At 36.2% G+C, this 23,859-nt stretch overlaps 1 protein-coding gene across 2 annotated transcripts in view; it reads left to right on the forward strand.

The window, feature by feature from the left end:
- Positions 1 to 22,602, forward strand: part of COL4A5 (collagen type IV alpha 5 chain) — a 243,941-nt gene extending 221,339 nt beyond the window's left edge. The window contains exons 43-53 of one of the 2 annotated variants that reach the window (XM_030305778.1): positions 4,420 to 4,428; positions 7,075 to 7,208; positions 9,598 to 9,670; positions 9,806 to 9,877; positions 10,899 to 11,027; positions 11,851 to 11,949; positions 14,355 to 14,567; positions 17,775 to 17,952; positions 19,849 to 19,963; positions 20,348 to 20,520; positions 21,327 to 22,602. In XM_030305778.1, coding sequence (XP_030161638.1) covers positions 4,420 to 4,428; positions 7,075 to 7,208; positions 9,598 to 9,670; positions 9,806 to 9,877; positions 10,899 to 11,027; positions 11,851 to 11,949; positions 14,355 to 14,567; positions 17,775 to 17,952; positions 19,849 to 19,963; positions 20,348 to 20,520; positions 21,327 to 21,408 — 1,277 coding nt within the window. In that variant the 3' untranslated portion in view covers positions 21,409 to 22,602. The remainder of the gene's footprint in view (positions 1 to 4,419; positions 4,429 to 7,074; positions 7,209 to 9,597; positions 9,671 to 9,805; positions 9,878 to 10,898; positions 11,028 to 11,850; positions 11,950 to 14,354; positions 14,568 to 17,774; positions 17,953 to 19,848; positions 19,964 to 20,347; positions 20,521 to 21,326) is intronic. The other variant, XM_030305781.1, reaches the window with a different exon arrangement.
- The last annotated feature ends 1,257 nt before the right edge of the window (positions 22,603 to 23,859 follow it).

Genomic DNA, 23,859 nt, shown 5'->3' on the forward strand with positions numbered 1-23,859 from the left:
TAATCCCCATGACCTATTTCACCCATCCACCCCACCTCCCCTCTGATAACCATCTAATTATTTTCTATAGTTAAGAGTCTGTTTCTTGGTTTACCTCTCTCTCTTTTTTTTTCTCTTTGCTTGTCTGTTTTGTTTCTTAAATTTCACGTAGGAGTGAAATCATATGGTATTTGTCTTTCTTTGACTGACTTATTTTTCTTAGCATTATACTCTCTAGCTCTGTCCACATCATTGCAAATGGCAAGATTTCATTCTTTTTGATTGCTGAGTAATATTCCATTACACACACACACACACACACACACACACACACACACCACATCTTTATCCACTCATCAGTTGATAGACATTTGGGCTGTTTCCATAATCTAGCTGTTATAGATAATACTGCTATAAACATCAGGGTGCATGGATCCTTTGAATTAGTATTTTTATATTTTTTAGGTAAATACTTAGTAGTTCAATTGCTGGATCATAGGGTAGTTCTATTTTTAACTTTTTGAGGAACCTCCATACTGTTTTCCAGAGTGGATGCACCAATTTGCATTCCCACCAATGGTGCAGGAGGATTCCCCTTTCTCCACATCCTTGAAAAGGCATTCTTTTTTAAGATCCTGCAAATTCGTGTTATCAGATCCTGCAAATTCACAGTTCTTGACTTGCCACAACTCTTGTAATTTTTCAAATCATCTCATCTTCACATTTTGGGTTGTCACAAAGTTCTAAATTCTACTGCTATGAAAATGGACTAATAGGTATGGAGTAAAAAAAATTTCCTTACAACCAGCACAGAATAGAAGCCTCTTAATCTTATTTCAACCATACATATAAAAACAGTACACACCAAAGAACAGTTAATTGCCAGAAGTTGTCCAATGGAAAATTGCTGATTCATAGTGAAAGATGTTACCCTAATAGGAGTAAAAAGAACCACAAATATCTGAATGTGTTTGTTATTTCAAGATAAATAGGCCTTTTCAAATTTCTAAGGAGGAACTACAAGGGGGAAAGTGTATTCCTGAGTTCTGACTACTGGGAATGGCTAGAAATTTAAAATTCATGATTTTTCAAGTTTCTTTTTAGGAAGCCATCTATCTCTATCTGAACTGATTCCCCAGTAACTTACTCCTACTTGCTACTTAATTCCTTCCGCAGACCCATAATTTCATACAGCCAGAGTATCTGATGTAGAAGAGACCTAAGTTTTACACTTTTCAAAGAGATATTATTCACCAGGCACTTGTTAAAGATAGCAATACAAGTTTTACTTAAGACAGTTGCAGTAGGGCACCGACAGTTGCATTAGGGGAGACAGACTGAGCTCGATTCTGAATACAACAAAGAAAAATGGGGATTTATGGTCAACCAGCAGAGTGAGGGAATAAGTGAATGAAAAATTACTAGAAAGAAATATCAAGGGAAGGTAGATTCTTGCTAAACTTGCCTTATAGAATCCTTACTAAAGTCAGGCCAAAGACTTAGACATCAAGGTTGGGGGATGGGGGGCTTGATCAGATATCAACAGTGGGGTGACTCTCCCTAAACTGACATAGCAGGATTCTTGCTAAAACTAGACTCAGCATACCAAGAACAGGGCCCAAGGATTGAGGCCAGGTTGAGAAGAAGGCTCAGAGGAGCCTGTCTAAAGTTTAGTCAAAGAGAGAATCTTTGTCACATTTGAGAAAACAGAGGCCCAAAGATGTCAAGAAGCTTGCTCAAGGTCATATGGTTAATAACTGGCATAGCTGGGAATCTGACTTAGAGCTTTCCAGTGCTCTTCTGTTAAGTGTCTGCTTTACTAGTAACACACACCATCCTTCTACAAGGGCAGTTATATGGCTCAATGCTTATGATCTGACTTTTTATTCTAGTTATAATAAGTGATGAAGCAAAATGGACGCCAGGGTGGCTCAGTCGGTTTAGTGTCTGACTCTTGATTTCGGCTCAGGTCATGATCTCATGGTTCATGGGGTTGAGCCCCACATCAGACTCTATGCTGATGGTGCAGAACCTGCTTGGGATTCTCTCTCTCTGCTTCTCTCTCTCTCAAAATAAATAAATAAACTTCAAAAAACATAAGCGATGAAGCAAACTTGCTTCTGCCATCTTAGGAGACTCTTAGTTATAGGAAACTGGAGCTTGCCTCCACTCTCTTGTTTTTGTTACCTCATAAATTCCATCAATCCCTATTAACTGCTTCGTGTGTTTTTCCAAAATGGATGTCATCAAAAAGATTAAGACAAGTGCATACGATTTAACTATCACCATGATAAAGAGAAAAATTAAAGCATACTTGGAAGTAATTTTGAATACCCCCCTGTCTGACTTGCATAGACGTCTGCTGCCTTGATCACTTCCAGATTTTAGTGGTGGCTAGAAGAAGATTGCTTTCTTCTGAGGCACCAGAATATATTCAAAGAAGAAAAAGGGAAGTAGCCACATTACTTTAAAAGCAATTTGACATCTTATTTACCAGATGTACTGTAAATTACATAGTTATTGGAACCTAGTGTCTACAGTGTTCTCTTCTTTGCAATAGTGGAAGACTACAACCTTAAATGGAAACTGGATTTAAAATTTACTAATCAATTCATCAGCTTATCTTTAGTTATTACCACTTATGTCCAAGACTTTAAATTTTCTATTTTATTTTTTCAGTTACTTTGTTAGGTCATTTGAGAAATAATGCTTTGAGAGCTCCATGTGCAAAATTGACTTGGCATATAACTCATTAAAATTTTACCTCTTAGAAATTAAGATCTTAGAAGTTTTGCTATGATACAATCTGAAGTTTTCCTTGTTACCTACTCAGACCAAAATATATATTTCAGTGACATTTTTCTAAGCATTCTTGTATTGGTCCTACTATAGCATGCAGCATGCACATAGATAAAATGTCTTTACTCAAACTCTGAATTATCTTAGGTAGGAATTATATTTAACTAATTGTGTGGCCAGACTCTTCTCAAACTGTTGTCATAAATCAGTTTGCTTTCTGAATTCCAAATTGCCAAATGCTTTAAAAGTTTTATTACCTGGCAGTAATAATAATGTTTTATATTTATGTGACATGCCACCATTTACATCATATAATGTACTTTTATTATAAGCTCATTAAAGACAGAGTTTGGGTCTAGCTAACCTTTGTGTTCCCTGTAGCACCTTGTACATGGAGATATCAGGTCCATATTTTCAAAATTCAATTTGATCTTTAAAACAACTCTGTGAGGGAGGTTCGGGCAGATAACACTGTTCGCATTATGTGGGTGAGAAAACAAGCTCAGAGAGATTGAATTGTCCACAATCCCATCGATATAAATAGTAGAACCAAGAATAGATCCTAGGTTTTCTAATTCCTAGGATTCAATTCTCTAGCACAATTTATCCTCTCTGCTAACCTCAGTGTTTATAAATCATAGCAAGACTTGTAAGGAAAGGAAATTGTGTTTACAGTTAATTAACATTAACCAAGAGTGGTCTTATTTGTAGGCTTTTTATCTTTTTATTTAATGATCCTTCTTTTAATAGTTAATAGACTGATTTAATATGTGCATTGAATAATAATAAAGTAAATTTGGTATTTTCTGTGGTTTGGGGTAGGATATTGCATGTCAAAATATTTTAAAGTACCCTTTCACTGACGGCCTTCACATTTTTGGAAAATTTGGTTCTTTGTATTTTAAAGTTCAGTGATGAACAAATATATATATTGGTTTTTCCCTGAATAACTTGTTACAAGTAATAATGCAGAAAAGAAAGCTTCTTGATGAATTATGAAAAAAATCAGAAGGTGGCTACATGGAATGATTTTCAAAGAAGACAAATAGAAGTACAGTTGGTAATGGCTGTTGTGTACCTGTATTTTAATTTCTCTATTTAGTCACCTATGATCTTTGTATTTTTGTCTAATGAGCCTTTTAAAGTTAACTGTACCTCTTTGAGGCAATCTGAACATATCAAGAAGTTTGCATCGTGAGTTTTTCCTAAGAGAAGCCAGAGGCCAAGATAAACTTAAACATTTATACAAAATTAACCCTTCATGAAGGGAATGGAAGGCTATCAGCGAAATGGTACTGTCTTTCCAACTTTAATGTTTGAGATGCTAACTTTTGGAAAGCCATGGTAGTAGTGTTAACATGATATCTGTAGTAGAGTTTTCCATTTTTTGAGTTAATGAAAACTAGCAGCTTATTTCCTATAATAAGCTCTATTTGAAAATGCTTGTCTCTCTATACTTCTGTATGGTTCTGTTTGCCTACTGATTACGCTGTAGGTATGAGATATGCTGGCAAAGAGGATTATTGTTTAACTTGTGCTATAATGTGAACCACTTCTAACTCATAATCTTATTTTGTACTGTGTGATGTCTGATACTGCTAACATCGATCTTTGAGCTTTGGTGAACTCTGATCTTCCCAGGTTTTCAAGGTTAGACTCTTCACTGGTCAATTCTTTATTTTTTTTTTTTTTTAATGTTTTGCATGTGTGATAAGAGAAATGCAGTTTTTTGTTTTTGTTTTGTTTTGTTTTGTTTTTGCTATAACTCAGAAGTCATTGAAGGGGGCTGTTCTCAAATACTACCTGCTCTGGTATTTAACATATTGGTGAAGGTAATGTTAGTTGTTTATAATCAAGTTTGAAATGACATTAGGTCTTTGTGGCTTCAATTGTTTATAATAGGTAATTCTTACGTGAAGACATGTTGAATTTTAAATGGATATACACTTATTGTTATCTTTAAGACTGCGTTAAGATTTTCAGTCAGGTATCTGGCCCGTTTGTAATTTCTGCATATTGATATTATTTTCTTGAAGTTTGTTGCTTGACATTGCTCTGATTTATGTTTATGTGGCTATTTTCAAAAATGGAAGAGCGTAGCTGTTGAGGACTTTAAAAATAAAATCTATATGTCCCTTATATCATTAGCAAATCATTAATTTAAATTTGAGGGACTCCAGAATGGCAGGTATGAATTAATAACACGTAAATTTCCCAATATCTTATTTTAATTGCAGAAAGAACAATGTCCATAACATGCCTACTTTTTTTTTTCAAATATTCTGATAACTTTTCAGCCTGGGGAAAAGAATCATAAAAGATTCCCTTTTTTCCCGATCTTACTCTTACTTTGTCATTGTTGGGCTGATTAACAGTTTATTTTTTTCCTAATAAGATGATTTGCTACCTGATTTCTAGTCCAAATTATACATTATGGATGAAAGCAAATAATTTTGCTTAGAAAACCCTATCTAAGGGGTTTGAACTCAACAATTGCTTTTCTTTGTTTATTTTAGTGTAAAGTATTCCAGCCCTTTCTTTATGATCAGGAAGGGAATTTCTAAGTGTGTCTCTCTGGTTGCTGGATTTGGCTGACTATATAATTTAAACTGCTTAAAGATAAAACAATTGTGCTCTTGTGGACCTGCTTCCTCTTTCTCATGTGCCAGATAGAGTAGTGTTATCATATGAAATAACATAGAAATAGCTGAAATATTTAAAATGGGCTTATATTTCAAAGATAGGTTCTTTAAGTTTTACTAAGAATGAAGGTAATAATAGTGATAATAATTTTTAAAAGTCTCTTTCATAATTCTTACTATGTGCCAGGCACTGTGTTAAATAATGTATACATATTATCTTATTTAATCCTTGGTACAACCTGATAAAGTAGGTACTATTCTTATTTCATTTTAAAAAGGAGGAAATTGAGGCCAAAGAGATTAATAATCTTGCTAAAGTCTAGCAGCTAATGATTATTGGAGCTGGGATTCCAACCTAGCATTCTAGCTCCAGAGCCCAGAGTTCTTAATCTGTATGCCATGCTGCCTTGTTAGAATATAGTCATTGATTCTGGGTCTTAGGAGTATTGGAAGAGAACTAAAGTCTGAATTTTATCTCCGATCAAAAATATGACCCTTTGTCTGTAGGTAAGCATGAATTCAGGTATTCTAAATTCATTTGCCTATGATATTTCCTTCCAAAGTAATCACTATATATTTTCATTTTTTATTGAAACCAATGAAACACTAAGATAACCAGAGGAGAAAATGTGTAAGTGCTTTTGCCTGTTCATTACTTAGTGCTTCATAACTAATTTCTTAAGGCAGAACTAGATAGTCCTAGCTTCAATCACTGTGTAGCAAGTAAGTAACAGCTATTTCCCACCTAGTGACAAAAGATGTGACCATTCACAAGATCCCCTTGGTTGCTTCATGGACCTAATATCTTTATTTAGAATGAAAAGTTAAAAATATTGTATAAGGAAAAGAACTTAGCAAAAACCCTATTTTAAATAATTTTATTTATTCACAAGACATATGCAAAATTTTTCTTCACAAATAATTTAAATGAATTTCTGACACTAAAATATTACCGTATATTAATAAGCATGGCACTAAAATGAAATCAAACAGTTTGCTCAAGTAACTATCTTAATTGCATAGTAATAAAAGCCGAATGAAACCACTTACAAATACTACTTACAAAATAACTACTTATATAGCAATTTGATATTAATCGCAATGAGACAAATTGCTTGAATCCCTGATTGTCCTAAGTACCAATTCTTAAAGTGTGGTCTGAAACCAGCAGCTTTAGTTACAGGGCACTTGTAAGAATGCAGATTCCTGGACCCCTCCCCAGCCTTCCTGAATCCAAAACTTTGGGGGTAAGCTCAAGAATATGTTTTAACAGAGTCTCCTGGGGATTCTGATATATGCTCCAATTTGAGAACAGTGCCCTATAGTGTTTGTTTACTTTCACTTAAGTTAAACACTTGGGGTTACAGAAGCAATCTTTATTATAATGTCCTGGGTCCTTTCTTTAACTGTGATCTTATTAGATTTAACATATAATAAAATGCAAACTAAAATGGTCTGCAAATCAGTGTTAATAGCAAAAAGAACCCAGCCTAATTTATATTAGAAAGGGTTATCATAGGCCTGTATATTTTAATATAGTCTGGATTTTATTCTGCAAACTAATAGGATTTAGGTGACTGATAATTTAAAAGCCAGACTTTTATACTACTCTTATGCTATACTGAAATTTGGCCATTTGTTGTGCATTATCAAGGTCTACCAGGTCCAGAAGGTCCCCGGGGTCTCCCTGGAAATGGAGGTATTAAAGGAGAGAGAGGAAACCCAGGCCAACCTGGCCAACCTGGTTTGCCTGGTTTGAAAGGAGATCAAGGACCACCAGGACTCCAGGTAGGAAATGGGGGTAGATATTTGATGAGAAAGGGGTGTGGTTGTGTGCATTCAAAATGAGAATTCTAAGCTGCATTATTTTTATTAGTATTTACTGGTCAAGGCTGTATATATGGCTCCCTGGTGAATTACGAAGAAAAAAAAGGCAAGTTTCCTATTTTTTCCAACTAAAGGAACCTTGTTACTGTATAGTTAAGGAGTTCCTCAGAAGATATTTTACCTGGAGTCATTGCTATGTATATTGTTTAGGTTTGAGAAACCTTCTTTTCAGTGAAAGCAAATTCATAAAAGAAGACACACATATCAGAGCATTGAATGTGGATGAGACCTTTCACAGGGAAGTAATTAGAGTTGAGTGGGGATATTTTAGACTTTGAAATTAGAATTAGGTTCAAATTTTAGCTCCACTTCACACTTCTGCTTTGTGTCTATGAGTAAGGCAGATAGACAGTTTAGGCTTCTGTCTTCACCTTAAAAAAGGAATAATAACATATCCCTACATCTGTACTCATGTACTTTTGCACATTGGTTTGAGTGACCCAGAAAGTCACATGCTTCTTTTTGAATCATTAACGTTTCTTGCATTCATTCAGGAGGATTGTTAGATTTGGCGACCAACACAGTCTGGGCTCAGTCTTTTAACTCACTGGTGGCTGCTTTATAGCAGAAAAAAGAAAAAGGATCTAAAAAAGTAGTCCTTAAAGCTTTCCAGCAACTAACCTCTTTTCCTCATGTCACCACTTTTCTTCTAGACACATGCTAGAATTAAATTTTAGTCTTCTCTTTATTCATTCTCTACTTACTCCCTCTTCACTCATTTCCCGTGTTCTTCCAGTTCACATGTCTCTATACTTGATTCAAGACTACTACTGCCTGATACCAAGATTTCATGAATCTAGTATTATCAAGTTCTGTTCATTTTCTTTTGTGTAAATTAGTTTTTATATTTGCATGTTTTTTAATTCTTTTATTGGAAATAACGTTAAACTTACAGAAAAACTCCAAGAATGGTAAAAAAAAAAAAACCCTTCATGTATCATTTATTCAGATGGACTGGTTGTTAATGTTTTACCCTGTATGTTGTGTGTGTGTATATGTATAAACATTTGAGAATAAGTTGCAACTGTCATGCTTTTTTAGTACTAAATACCTGAGTGCATGCTGATTTTAATATATTCTATTTTTAAAAATAGAATGTTCCTTCTTTTGTCTGCTGTTTCTTCACTCTAGTTATGCATCCCAAGCTGGAATACTACATGAGTGATGTTGTGTCCTCCATCAGATATTTAGGCCCATAATAGCCATCTGCCCTTCACTGGTGATTTTAATTTTGATCATTCCAACAAATTGTTATCTGGTTTCTCCACTGTATGGTTACTATTCTTCTCCTTGTGACTAATAAGCAAAACTATAGGAATGCACATTAAGACCATGCAAATATATTGCTCATCATCAGAATTTACCCATATAGTTAAATCTATTTATGATTTTTGTCTCAACCAACCAATACTAGAATAGTGGCAAATTGATAATTTTTTAACTCTAGCACTACCTCTACATATACCAGTCAGCCCTTTGGTAAGCAAGAGCCTCCCTTCTCTTCCATGTATTATTTATTTATTATTAGTATGGACTCATAAAGTCTCTTTTTTTAATGATTTTTAAGTTTTTTAAACTGTAATTACCTATTTTCATGCTCAAATTATCCTGGATTTGGAAACTTCTTCAAGCTGGATCCTATGTCTTTCTAACATGCCCTGGTTTTTTAAGCTGTTTCTTACATGTTGGACTAATATGTACCATGTTTGCCCCTCTTTTATTCCTAATAATAAGAGTTTCATTTTAACACACTTACTCTTCCTTTAGGTGCATTCTAGACTTCCTCTCAACTCTTCTTCTTCCCATAGTTTTCCTGGCCCTCAAACCCAATTAAGTAACAGGCCCTGCTATATTTTTTGCTAAGTCTTGCAGACTATCATTTCTGCACTTGCACTTGTGACTCTAACTGAAGCACTTATCACCTCAGTGCTATACTAAAAAAAAAACCTCTTTGTTAATGATAATAAAATAATAGCTGCCATTTCTTAAGTACACACTACATGCCAATCAGTTTTCTAAGTACTTAATATGAGCTATCTCATTTAATCCTCACAAAACCTCCATGAAGTTGATACTATTATTTTCTCTATGTTAGAGGTGACAAAACTGTGAATCAAAGGGGTTAAATAATCAACTCAAGGTCACACGGACTAGTAAGAGGCAAAATTGGGATTTGGATCTTGGAAGTTTGACTCTAGAGCCAGTGCTATAAATGAATATGAATACTATATAACCTCACTCTCTCCCCCTCCAATTTTCTTTTCTAAAATCAACAATTTTGTTTATTCAGGGTAATCCTGGTCGGCCAGGTCTCAATGGAATGAAAGGAGATCCTGGTCTCCCAGGTGTTCCAGGATTTCCAGGTATTTGAAGGGATATTTTGAAGTTCCCTTTTTATTTTAAACTCCTTTGGGATAAGATACCCATTTTCTGATTTGACTGGGTAAATGCTAGGCCCCTGTCGCTTTTCTGTGCCATTGTATGTACCTTCTTTGCAGGCATGAAGGGACCCAGTGGAATACCTGGTTCAACTGGCCCTGAAGGGGATCCAGGACTTGTTGGCCCCCCAGGTAAGACTTACTCCAGGAGCTAGTTATACCTGATTTTTTTTTTAATTTTTTTTTTCAACGTTTATTTATTTTTGGGACAGAGAGAGACAGAGCATGAACGGGGGAGGGGCAGAGAGAGGGCGACACAGAATCAGAAACAGGCTCCAGGCTCTGAGCCATCAGCCCAGAGCCCGACGCGGGGCTCGAACTCACAGACCGCGAGATCGTGACCTGGCTGAAGTCGGACGCTTAACCGACTGCGCCACCCAGGCGCCCCAAGTTATACCTGATTTTTAAACACATTGAGGAATTTGAATGTTTGCATTCTGTCTTTCAACTAAAATTTTAGAGTCTCAATCCCCAACAACTGAGGGATTGTTCCCTTTATTTACTCATCTCTCAACCTCTCTATTTACTAATGTAAGATTGATACCAGATCTTTTAAGTTTAAGATGGATACAGGGCTAACAATAATGCTTCACTAAGATTTTTATTGGCTTTTATACTAACCTTCCCGTATTCAGTTGAACAGATCACAAGAGCAAGTCATTTTTAGTTGGAAGTATTTTCAATATGAAAATAGTTCTTTTTGCTGGAGACTTATAGAGGTTTCCTGTAAATTGAAATAGGACAAGTGCTAAATTCCATCACTAGTTCAGTGGGACACTTCACAAGCACAATAAACAAGAAGCGCAAATGATGTTAGAATCAGAATGGACTTGTCCGGAAATAGAATTGTCTTCCCCTGACACAGATTTGTAATGGATTAGACTTTCTAGTAACCAAGTCATGCTTCAAAGCTTGAAAATAGGGACAGTAGGCCTAATTTTTCCATTGACCCTAAGGAAATTATTTATTTTTTCAGTCTTCTGGGTGAGATGATAGTTTTCCCAGACACATTTCTGTTGGACATGGCAGTATTTCAACACCTATAACTTGTGTTTTTCACACCAATTTTTATTCTGACCTTAGGACACTTTGGCATCCATTCCTTCTGGCCTTTCTTTTTCCTACCTTCAAACTTGAATATTTTACCTCTTAGGTCCCCCTGGATTACCTGGTCCTTCAGGACAGAGTATTATAATCAAAGGAGATGTTGGTCCACCAGGGATCCCAGGCCAGCCTGGATTAAAAGGTCTACCAGGACTACCAGGACCTCAAGGCTTACCAGGTACCTTTGCAGATCATCTTTCTAAGCTTTATCTATTTGAGAACATTTCCCTAGTTCTCCTGTTACTTGCCAGAATTCATTTCTGAGGAGTCTCAACAGCTTGTAGAATAGCAGACTGCCACAGGTCCCATCTCCTGTTTTCTTGAAAATGTTCATTTCTCATGCCCTAATCTTATCCTTTACCCCAAGTCTGACCGCTCCTAGCCAGTTCTTCTGGCTATTCTAATTTGAACGATTGGGTTAATGTTGTTACAAATTTTGTGAAGAAATGAAAATGCATTCAAGATCTGGTGCTTTCTCTGTTCCAACCACCAGAAGGATACAAAGCTAATTTGGTGGACTGTCACTTCTCCACTGTGAGACCTCATGATTTTTAAACTAAATCCTGTCTAGTTGGCCATTTGACTCTATGCTTGCAGCCAACTCTGATTATAAAACAAAGCTAGAAACTAACTTCAGTCTTTCTCATTTATTAAGTGATTGGTTGTCAATCTTTCCATAATCTATATGAACCAGGCAGTAACAACTCCCACCTGTGGTGGGACGGATAACAAAGTCAGGCCTTGTACTCCTATTTTGTTCTGAGGCAGAGACACAACTGCCATACTATGGGAATCTCTGCAGAGAAAAATTGATCATTTAAAACTAAAGCTAAATCCTTGTCTGCTTCGTTTGTCCCAGGCTTGAGCTATTCCTTCATGTATCTGGATTGAAGACAAGACCAGATTATGAATTTAGTGACACTGAAGGACCTTAAGTTTCCTGTATCTGTCTGGATATGGAATTACACCCATATTTGAAGACCTGTTTTCTTCCCCTATAGGTCCAATTGGCCCTCCAGGAGATCCTGGACGCAACGGACTCCCAGGCTTTGATGGTGCAGGAGGGCGCAAAGGAGACCCAGGTCTGCCAGGCCAGCCAGGTGAGACAAGTAGAATAATGCTGCCAATAGCATTCTCAAGTCTGAGACACTTGTACATGTATGGTGTCCAATTGGAGCTGTGAGAGTTTTCTCTTGAGAGAGTGTACCTACCTGCTGACTCTGTTGCTGGGGGAAAAGAGGATAGCACATACAAGGAGATTTTCCAGTATAAGAAAAGCATAGAAAGCTTGTGTGTGTGTGTGTGTGTGTGTGTGTGTGTGTGTGTGTGTGTTTAGAGCACTGGAAAACCCAGCTCTTCCTCAAAAGTTTTTCCAGGCACTCCCTGTACTTAACCTGTTCTGATCTTTTTCAGTGTATTGATTTAAATCCCATGACCATTTTGAAACTATTGTGAATCCTTCCATGTTTGAAAATATGACAATACAATTTAATTTCCCCCATAAAATTCAGTAAATGTAGTTGTAGAGTTTGTAAAGTTTAAACTGATCCCCATAGAGCTTTGAGAGTCATAGTGGTATACTGAGATGACAAATTAATACTCAGATTTTTTCGTTCATTGATGAATAGGTGCTCCTGATAATGTTGACTCTGGTATCCACTATATTTCCAATATGTTCTCCAGCTACTTCCTAGAAGAATTTGAGTCACCTTACAATAAAAAATCCAGGCAGAGGAACTGAATAGACACTTTTCCAAACTAGACATATAGATGGCCAACAGACACGTGAAAAGATGCTCAATATCACTAATCATCAGGGAAATGCAAATCAAAATGACAATGATATATCATCTTATACTCATCCCATCAAAAGACAGGAAATAACGGGTGTTGACAAGGACATGGAGAAAAAGGAACCCTCATGTACTGTTTGTGGGAATGTAAATTGGTGCAGCCATTGTGGAAAACAGTATAGAGGTTCCTCAAAAAATTAAAAATAGAATTACCACAATGATCCAGTAATTCTACTACTGGGTATTTACCCCAAAAAAACCCAAAAACACTAATTCAAAAAGATACACCCACCCCTCTGTTTATTGTAGCATTATTTACAATAGCCAAGATATGGAAGCAGCCCAGCTTTCCACTAATAGATGAACAGATATATATATCTGTGATACACAGACACACACACACACACACACACACACACACACACAGGAATATTACTCAGCCATAAGAAAGAATGAGATCTTGTCATTTACAATAACATGGATGGACCTAGAGTGTATAATACTAAATGAAATAACTCAGAGAAAGAGAAATACCATATGAGTTCACTCATATGTGGAATTCAATAAACAAATGAACAAAGGAAAAAAAGAGACAAACAAAAAACTAGACTCTTGAATACAGAGAACAAACTGGTGATTGCCAAAAGGGAGGTGGATTGGGGGTGGGTGAAATAGAGGGGATTGAAAGTACTCACTTATCATGATGAACAATGATTAATGTATTGAATTGTTGGATTACTGTATTGTACACCTGAAACTAATATAATACTGTTTGTTAACTATACTTCAATAAAAAAATTAAAAAAACACACTCGTAAGATTGCTAAAACAGAAATAAATGATAATAAACTAAATAGATTTTTAATATGTGTTAGCAACTCTAGACAATATAAATATAACTCTGAATAATATAAACATAAAGAATATTTATTGGCAAAAAATATCAGTGGCAGCAAGACAGAGTGATAATACCTATGGTCTTCCTGGAACCAATACCCTGCCATTTCATTAACTGCATACAGGAAAGAAACAAGTTAGTATCATCACATGTGGGCATTGCTGTGAAGTTTCCCCAAAGTGAAAATGTGTATACACAGTGGCAAAATGCCTGTGTGTAAAGAGAAATTTAAAATAAGCTCAAATCAAGAGGCTAACTAGAGAAAGGGAATCAGTGGCAAATTGAAAATAGACATTTTGAAAAGACTGCTTTAGAGTGCCCTGCCTATTCTCTAAACAAAAAGGTATGCCGGAGAATAATTGCCCAGATTCAAAGGAAAATGTTTTTCAGCACTGAAACTGGCAGACTGATGGCAACCACACCCTTCCTTTCTTGTTGATGAACAAAACAGCAAACTGAAATTTCGTCCTGGAGTTTGGACTCCTGTAGTAGAGCAAGAGACCAGATAACACACAGGCTTCCTGAATAAGCATCACTTCTTCCCATCTGATGTTCTGTCGCCCAGTATTTATTTAATGCCTAATGTTGTCAACCAATTCCATTAGGAAAAAAAATATATGTTTAAATCTCTTTAAGAGCAGGGACCATATTTTATTTACCTCCAAATACATGATATCTAACAATGCCTTTATAGACACTCTACAAATATTGACTAAATTAATGAATCAAATGAGGTCATAATGTTTTGTCAATAGCCATAATAGTGGATCAGAGCTTACTTAAATTTTGTATACTGATGATTCCATGGAAATAGGTACCCGTGGTTTGGATGGTCCCCCTGGACCAGATGGATTGCAGGGTCCCCCAGGCCCCCCAGGAACCTCCTCTATTGCCCATGGATTCCTCATCACACGTCACAGCCAGACAACAGACGCACCACAATGCCCACATGGAACTGTCCAGATTTATGAAGGCTTTTCTCTCCTGTATGTTCAAGGAAATAAAAGAGCTCACGGTCAAGACTTGGGTGAGATCATTGGCATTTTAATTTTTTACTGTGCGTTGTGTTTTGTTTTGAAAATCCGGTTGGGTTCTAGAGTAGCTTTGGACAAAATGTATCTCTCTATTCTTTTGGGGCTTCCGAATTGAAGACCATGTCAAGGGCAGCTGAATATATTCACTGTAAGTTTTAAATAAGTAATATTTTACTTTAAAAGCATTAGTTAGCTAGTGTAAGGTACAATTCTTGGCCTAAAGCAGCATATTTGGGGAAGGGCCACATGTACTTTTAGCTTAGTTATTAAGGACATAGATTCTCTGGGCTCTATACAGTCTAGCAGCTACTTGAGAGGGCAGTGTTCACAACTCAGAGGAGATAGTTTCTTTTTCTCTGACACTGGTCTTCATCAAGTTGAAAGATAAATTCTGAAGAGAATCTTGGTTTTAAAATCAAAGAAAATAAGGTCATTTCTTAATGATGCTAGTTTATAGTTCCTAAAATAAGTGCTTTAGCTTTGTAAAGTATTACCAGAGTTGATTAAAACTACACAAAGCACCATATTTGTATATAAAATCCACTTCATTTAGTGGGTTCCTGTTCATCTTCTCTATACTGTAATAGGCAGTTTGGTTGATGGAATGAGGCTGGACTGGATGGATGACTCTCAAGACCTCTTTAAATCCTTAATTTTGTGGAATTTTGACTTTGCATTTTGAGGCCCCATTGTTTGACCTGCAGCTGCCAATTTTAGAGATCATTATCCCCTTTGCCTCCAAAGGACATCTAAGAAGATAGTCTGGGCTCCAAGTTTCTGGGGTCTCATGTTAGGAAGCCTCCTGAGGTCTCTAGCTAGACTATTCTGTGAAAACAGTTCTGCAGCAATAGAGACCTCTACTCACTGTGTTCCTAGGACACATGGCCACACCTGCCAGGCAGTGCTGGCCCACCAGAGCAAGCATATCCACTTACATGGAAACCAAGGTCATTTTATGAAGGTCATTTTATGAAGCCAAATAAAGTAGGAGTTTGCCCACCAACTTTATTCTCCTACTTCTACTTTTCTTGGTCTCCTTTTCATCTTTTCTCTTTTATTTGCCTTTCCTTTTTATACTTTTTTATGTAACATCTTCTTTTTCTAATTTCATAATTGAAAAATCTTCATTGTGAAAATATCCTTACCTTTTACATAAATTTCTCTAGGCTTCCTACCTTTTACATAAATTTCTCTAGTCTTCCTCCCATAAAATTCTTCTCCTTTTAGTCCATCTTTTCTTCACTATCAGCATCTTAACTTATATCAATAATTAAGCCTGTAAACTTCAGATTGCTCTCCTGTCAAGTAGAGGATACATTAGAAGGCTTTGAGAACCATGAAATTCAAAAATATAATTCAAACTGAAAATGGAATCTGCTATCCAGCATGTCACTGTAACTTTTCAAAATGCATGTATTTGGTCAAGCAAGGGCTGTCATAATGTGCATTCAGACTTGGAGGCTACAGACTGGCCCTGGCTCAGGTGCAGTTTAGGCCTCAGATGTGGGAAGGCCATGATATAAGGCCCAAGATGCTAAGGGTGATCCCATATTGCAGAGTCTCTTCCATGGCTCACACAAGGATCAAACTGGAGAAAGCTTGATCTAAAGAATGGAGGCAGATGTAGGTTTGATTTAAAGAAACAGTCACCTGATCACATAAATACAGTCTATGTTGGATTAGTGAAGGGATTATGGTGTGTAAAAATAGATGGTGGAGGTAACAGATTGAATACTAAAACTGTTCTGTATGAAGCAAAAAAATACTAAGAACCATTAGTCTATTAAAGCCTTATAATTGTAAGAATATGGAGGCATTGAGAATTCATGAGATTTTTCTTCAAAATTTTCTTTGAAAATTTGGAGACTACACAGAATTCTGCATCATTTTGGGCAGCCTAAAGCACAAATGCAACCGAATATCCCTGTCTCATCATTGTGGGCCTTCCTTTTATGTACCTCTTCCATTTCATTTCTTTCTAAGACCAGGGATATTTCCAGTTCTGTCCTCAATTAGGCAGTAATATGAGTTTTATTTTTTAAATACTTTATAAATAAAAAGCACTTGGATTTCCATTCTTCAATTTGATTTTCACAATTATGATCAAGAAAGATATAGGACAAGTATCATTTTCTTCTATTTTATATGCAAAAATAGAGTATCATATGGAAGAGATGAATCACTGGGTTCTACTCCTGAAGCCAACACTACATTGTATGTTAATTAACTTGGATTTAAATAAATAATAAAGCACATTTAATTGGGAAAAAAGTTTATATACTTTAAAAAATGCTTATTGTTAGGTTTCAAAACATTATATTGGATACAGTTAAAAGCATGATAAAAAGTTTGTTTTTAAATATAAATATTCACAAAACACTATACATGACAGCTGGTAACATTTGAAATATGGTTTGCAAAGTCCCAGACTCCAGATCATAAAGTAGAGTATAGAAAAGTGGTTTTGGAGCCAAGAGACAATAACCAATATCTTAATAACTGGCATAGTATCAATTTAAAATTCTGATGAAAAAATTTATATTTAAACTTAAAAATGTGTGAGGGGATACATAGTTTTTCATCATTCTTTGGTGAATAAAAGAAAAATGGTCTAATCACTGGTAGAAGTAACCTCTATTGCCCTTACCAGTTCTGAAATTTTTTTCCTCTCACATCCTTCCTTTCTCTTTTATTTTTTTTCCTTTTTATTATTCACCTCCAGACCTGTTCATGGTTCATATAGGCCAGCACTACAGTTGTCCCTAGGCTAAAAGAGATTGCAAAAACAAACAAGATAACATACTGGGGATGTCTTGGAGGGAGAGAGGGTGTCCTGGAGGGAAGTACTAATAAGATATTATAGGAAATCAGTGTGCTCTTCACTTGTTTGCAATAGATTACTCAATATTCTCCATGAGACACCATTGTTATAAATGTATCACCAGCATAAAAATGGCATTGGGGAATATATAATGAATCTCAACAACAAATACCTATATAAATTATAAGATATCTCCTGATTTTAGAAATGTTACAAATGTAAGTAAGTGTGCATCTTATAATTGAAGAACTAAAGTGTATTTATTATCTAAGAAGTGTGGGCAAGTTTCTCTTTGAAAGGTTTCTTGTTTGGGTTTCAAAAGAAACTAAAGTATCATCGTAGTATAGTCCTTCATCCTTTTCTCCCCAATTCTTCCTAGGGACGGCTGGCAGCTGCCTTCGTCGCTTCAGTACCATGCCTTTCATGTTCTGCAACATCAATAATGTTTGCAACTTTGCTTCAAGAAATGACTATTCTTACTGGCTGTCCACCCCAGAGCCCATGCCAATGAGCATGGAACCCCTGAAGGGCCGGAGCATCCAGCCATTCATTAGTCGGTGAGATACTGGTATAGCTTTGACTTTTACCAATCCCCAGTTAATGTAGCTAGTCAGAAATGAATCTAAAGCTAAGAATTTCATCATATTCTTCCCAGGTTAGGTCAGACAGAAGTGCCTTTATAATATTCAATTTGGTATTTAGTTTAAGCCATATTAATTGGGGGTTCACTTTTGACCAAACCCTATGATAGAAATAGTGTAATATACAATGAAATCAGACTAATCATTAGTCAAATATATGTAAATTAATTTAATATATATCAGGCTTGGCTAAGTGCTACAGTAGATCTAATAAAATGTTATGAAAGCATAAGGAAAAGAATGTTTAATTTTAACTGAATAAATTTAGGATGACTTTATGGAAGAAATGTATTTTAACCTGGTTAGTACTTGAAGAAGGATGGGAAGGACTTGAGACACAGGTAGCTATAAGGGGAGGGATACTAGGCAGAGAACATGGGAATGGGTAGTAGATTGATGTATCTAGAATATAATTTGTAAAGGCTGCATAGGAAGAAGAGATTGGAAAGTTAGCTTGGACCCAGATTGCAGAAGACTTTCATGAAACATCTGATTTTATTTTGGAATTTATCTGGCATATAATGGGGAGCCTAAAAGCTTTTGAGGTACATTTCACGGAAAATTACAGAACCATTGGAAATGTAACATGGATTACAGAGGGAATAGTCCTAAAACAGACCAGTTAGATTGAAGGTATTGCTATAGTCCTGGTAGGAATGGAGTGGAACTGTCAGTGGGGAATATGTATCACTTTAATAGAATAGATAGGTTTTGGCAGTTGATTAGTTATGGGAGGGAGGAAGTGATAGCTGAGGTTTAGAGCATGAATAACTAACAGGAGAGTGGTACCATTAATGAAATTTTTCTAGAGTTTTGCCACAATAGAACTCTAGTTTAACTCGATCTTCTAGGCTTATGAGATATTGCCATTTTTTTATTCTGATCATGACCCAACTGACTTAGGTGTCCACTAGTGGACATGACTAGTCTAGTTTCTAGAATGAATCATTGCAAAGTCTAGTTTCTTTGACATTGAATATAAAGGTTAAACCTAGTTCAGCTTCTCTTAGTAGCAAATTCACAGTGCTGTTTTTAATACAGTTGCCCAGATTTGCGGGGAATTTATTCTTTGTGATTTTTGTCAGCCCCAACTCTTGGGAGTAAAAAGTCCTTTAGGGTGTACCCTATTTTGTAGATAAACTTCACCAAATTGGTTCAGTCATATGTCAGAAGGTCCCTTCATGCTTTTTATTAAAGATTTGGTAGACTCAGCTATATTTACTTTGTTGCTGCTTTACTTGATTTTATAGATTTTAAGCCACATTTCCATGTGCCTGGGTAGCTGCCCAGCATTCTACTGTTTTTCTCTCAATATTGCCAAATGGTTAATAAATATCTTTTGGAACAAGAATAATGGGTGGGGATTGAGAAAGTGTCTGTTTCTTGTCTTTTCCAGCTCACCAGGCATTGTTCTTACCACAGTTTCAGCATTACTAAATGTCTACCCTCAGTTGGGCACTTTGACAGCAAGTAGTGTGTGCAGTACACTAAGCCAAACTCTTACAGCAATTACGGCATTGAGCGTAGCAAGTATGAATACAAATTTAGGACAGAATGGAAAATGAAAGTTCTCTAGCAGGGGTTGTGTAGTTTCTTGAAAAAAGCTTACAGTTTTTGTTTATAACTTTATTGTGTACATTGGGAGACAGAGCTTATGCAAAAGCAGTTCTCAAAGTGCATTTTAATCCTGCTTTTGTGAGCACTGAAGACACCTTAATGGGTTTCTGTACCAGGAAGGCTTCCAAAGAAGAGGGACTGTGGTTTCCCACGTACTCACTATTTAGATGTGTTCCCCTCCCTTTCCCTTACCAGATGTGCAGTATGTGAAGCTCCCGCCATGGTGATTGCAGTTCACAGTCAGACCATCCAGATTCCCCACTGTCCTCAGGGATGGGATTCTCTCTGGATTGGCTATTCCTTCATGATGGTATGAAATACTCTTTCTTGTCTTTGTCATCACAGCTGACTGTCCATCATATCTGTGTATCTTACCAATATGAGAAATCCCTGACGTTTTCATAGTAAGCTTGAGCCTCAAATAGCTTCTGTCCAAGTATTGTGTTCCCCTTCACATATTTTCTGGAACATATTTTCATAATCCGCCTGTTACTTTTGTTGAGTACCCTTGCTGTGGGTGCCATTCTCTTGCCTCTTGCCCAGTGCTCGCTTTGGCAGCACATATACTCTTACCTCTTGCCCTAATTCCTTCACTGGATTTGAATGTTTGGCCAAATTCAGCACATGTCTTTGGGTATACACTCAGGTATTATAGCACATAGGTATTGTGGGACATTTTCCCTTATCTTTCTAGCACACAAGCGCAGGAGCAGAGGGCTCAGGTCAAGCCCTGGCCTCCCCTGGTTCCTGCTTGGAAGAGTTCCGTTCAGCTCCTTTCATTGAATGTCATGGCCGGGGTACCTGCAATTACTATGCCAACTCCTACAGCTTTTGGCTAGCAACTGTAGATATGTCAGACATGTTCAGGTAAGTTACTTATGGCTTTAGTTTAGTTTAGGTCCTAAGCTTCCTTCAGAGATACTGGGGAAGAGAGAAGCCATTCATGGATGGTTTATACCCAACAAATGTTAAGGATTTAGTGGACTGTGTTTTTTATTTTCACTTGTTCTTTTCATACACCTGACTCAGGTCAGAAAAACAGACGTGGCTAATATTCAGTATGTGCGGTTTCAGATGGCTTGTTATTAATCCTTCAGTAACAAAATAGACAAAGCAAGGAAAGGTCATGTGATCTGCTGAATAACTGAGCTGCTCAAACTCTAGTGAGGCCACCCCAGGAATTGAAGCTGTAATATGATCCCTGCCCCAGTCCAGTGATCTCTTTTCCCAGGATGTTTTCAAGGCTCTCATCCCAGTGTTTGAATAAGACCACATATGGTATATTTGCTTCAGGATAGTTCAATCTATTGGATGTTTTTCAGTTTAAATTAATTTTTATATATTACTTCATTTGAGTTATCATTACTTGATATTTTTCTTACAATTATAGTTATGCATTTCATATGCATTATTGTTTTATCATTTATTTACCATCAGTTGCCCAGATCTCCCTCATTCTACGACTATTAGAGAAATGTATAAGAGAAGAAGAGGGTGAGACAAATAAAGATAATAGTGGTAGAGAGAAGAGTCACATTGCTCAGAAGTTAATCATCGAGTCAGAAGGAGAGCTACTTAAGCACAAATAGAATGTCTGGGTGTGAATTTGAACCAGTAATAGAAGTGAAATATCTGGAAAGGCTAATTTGATTATCTTGTTTCTTGTTTTCCAGCAAACCTCAGTCAGAAACGCTGAAAGCAGGAGACTTGAGGACACGAATTAGCCGATGTCAAGTGTGCATGAAGAGGACATAACATTTTGCAGAATTCCTTGTGTGTTTTTAAATGTGATATATATATATATATATATATATATATATATATATATATATATAAAATTCCCAGGATGCAAAGTCTCACTCTTCCCAACTTTACCAATGCTGCCACCAATGGTGCTACTATATATGACCAAGAGGACATGCTGACTAGTAACCATGAAGATTCAGATGTACCTCAACAATGTGCCAGAGCAAGGTCTCTATTATCTTTGTATGAATGAAATAAGGAAATGAATTTACTTTTTGGGTCCAGAATGACTTTCCCCAAGGATTGTAAGATGAAGATATATATTTTGCCCAGTAACTAAAACAGCACATTAAAAATTCAATTAAGAGAAGAATCACACTGAGTAAAATAGAAGACTGCAGTTTGGGGGAAGAATTATTTTTCATGGTGCTACTAATCCTACTGTATCCCAGGTGTTTAATGTAAAAGTGTTAAGCTTATTTTGCTCTGTAAGTAAAGAATGTGTATATTGTGTAAACAGCCTTTTAGCTCGAAATGTCGAGTCATTTAGATGTGGCCTGACACGAAGCACTCTTTCCAGACAACCTTGGAAAACCTACAATATAGACAAGAGTTTGTATCCATGTTTATCAAAGTGGGAGGACTTCTATCCTTGCATCAAGTTACTACCAAGAGTAAATTTATTTTGATTTCTATTCCCTAAGTTCGTATTTGACTTTTTGAAAAAAAATAGTTCATTTTCGTCACTTTAATCAGAATTTTAAATGTTCATGTTACATGCCAAATTATAATATCTAATAGAGCAATTTCTCTTTTGCTGTATTCTTCAAGACTCTTAATACCAGATGCCCCCCACTTTTTAATGTTTCTTGCATCTTGTTTTTGCTCATCCTTTACTAGGCAAAGTTCTCCCAAATAATTTTGAGAAACAAAAATATGCAAAAAAATGATGATTTGTTCCCTGTGCTTCTTCTGTAAGAATTATTCTCCTGTGGTCTCTGCTTGTATGAGAACTGGGAAGACCATACTTGGTTAGTCTTCTCTCTTCAATTACGAAGCCAATTGACGTCCCTTCCTCTTTTTTATTTTAAACATTTTATTATAAATAGTCATAGAGTACCTTATTTCCCTAGCTGTCCTCTTTTCACTTCATGTTTTTTAACTCACCAATATCAACTTAATTAAAGATATCATATGTCATAAGAATGCATTGTTGTGTATCTCTTCAGGTTATGTGTAAAAACTTGTGCATTTCCAGATAGACTACATATCTGCACATCAGCAAGCAGTCTTTTCTCGAAGAATCACTTTGAGCAGCTCCCATAGAAGTTTCTGCAGACTTTGATTACTCTCATGGCTGATAGAAAACGTAGAGGAATGCAAACTTTTTTTCTAATAAACAAAACAACCCATTGGAAAGTATTTTCGAGATAATACATTTATTAACAATATTGTGTTGCTGGCTGAGAAAGGAAGCAGAACTACTTTCTATTTAGGGGAGAATTCATTAATAATGTTTAAAGCAGATTAGTGAGTTAATATTCCTGATGATTAAGAATGAACACATGTAGCTCTCCAGTTGAGAACTTGCTAAAAGTAAGAGGCATTAAAATCCTCTATAAGAAAATTTTTAGTTCAATTAAAATATGAAGCAACCAAAACAATTTTCAGAAGTATAGACCCTAATATGAACCCATGCAATTAATATATTACCCACCCTATTAATATATATATATATATATATATATATATATATATATATATATTTTGTTGGTGTCACTCATCACTTCTGAGCTTCCAAAAGAAGTTCTGCTGGACACTCTGTGATTGTACAGTGTATTTTCCCATTTGGCCAAATTTGAAGAACCCTTTCTATTTCTTGTGTCAGTGAAGTTCTTTGCCTCAATTGGCATGGTTAATTGAAAACTCCCTGGTTATACCAAGCCATCAGAAGTGTATTCATATGTTAATCACAAGAGGGCACTATTGCATCTAAAAATAAACAAGCATGTGTAATAATTTGTTGAGCTCATCTTTGATGGTGGTGGTGAAGTTGTCTGAAGCTCTGCCTCCAGATTCCCTGTTTTAAGCTTCATGCATTCTTTTTTACTCATAAAGATCGACAGCAAGTATTTTAAGAGGTGGCTCAGTTTCCCAATGTCTGCATCCAAAATAAAGGACAGCTTTGCTGTCAAAGATTTTCTTAAGACCCTGATTAGGAATTGGCTGTGGTAGTACTTCCCATGCCTCTCAACACAGAAGCAAAGAGCAATTACGTTCGTTTGGTCAACACTTCAGTTGGCTTCTTTAGCAGAATAGCTCTTGTTCTCATGCTGGACTATACACACACCTTCATCCCTAGGCAGCTCCAAAATAAATTGAATAATATTTATAAGTCATACATCATTTATTTTAAAGCAGTGGTTTCTAGAGTATATTCAGGATGTTTGGAAGGCTTCT

Source organism: Lynx canadensis, chromosome X, assembly GCF_007474595.2.
Source record: "Lynx canadensis isolate LIC74 chromosome X, mLynCan4.pri.v2, whole genome shotgun sequence".
NCBI lineage: Eukaryota > Metazoa > Chordata > Mammalia > Carnivora > Felidae > Lynx > Lynx canadensis.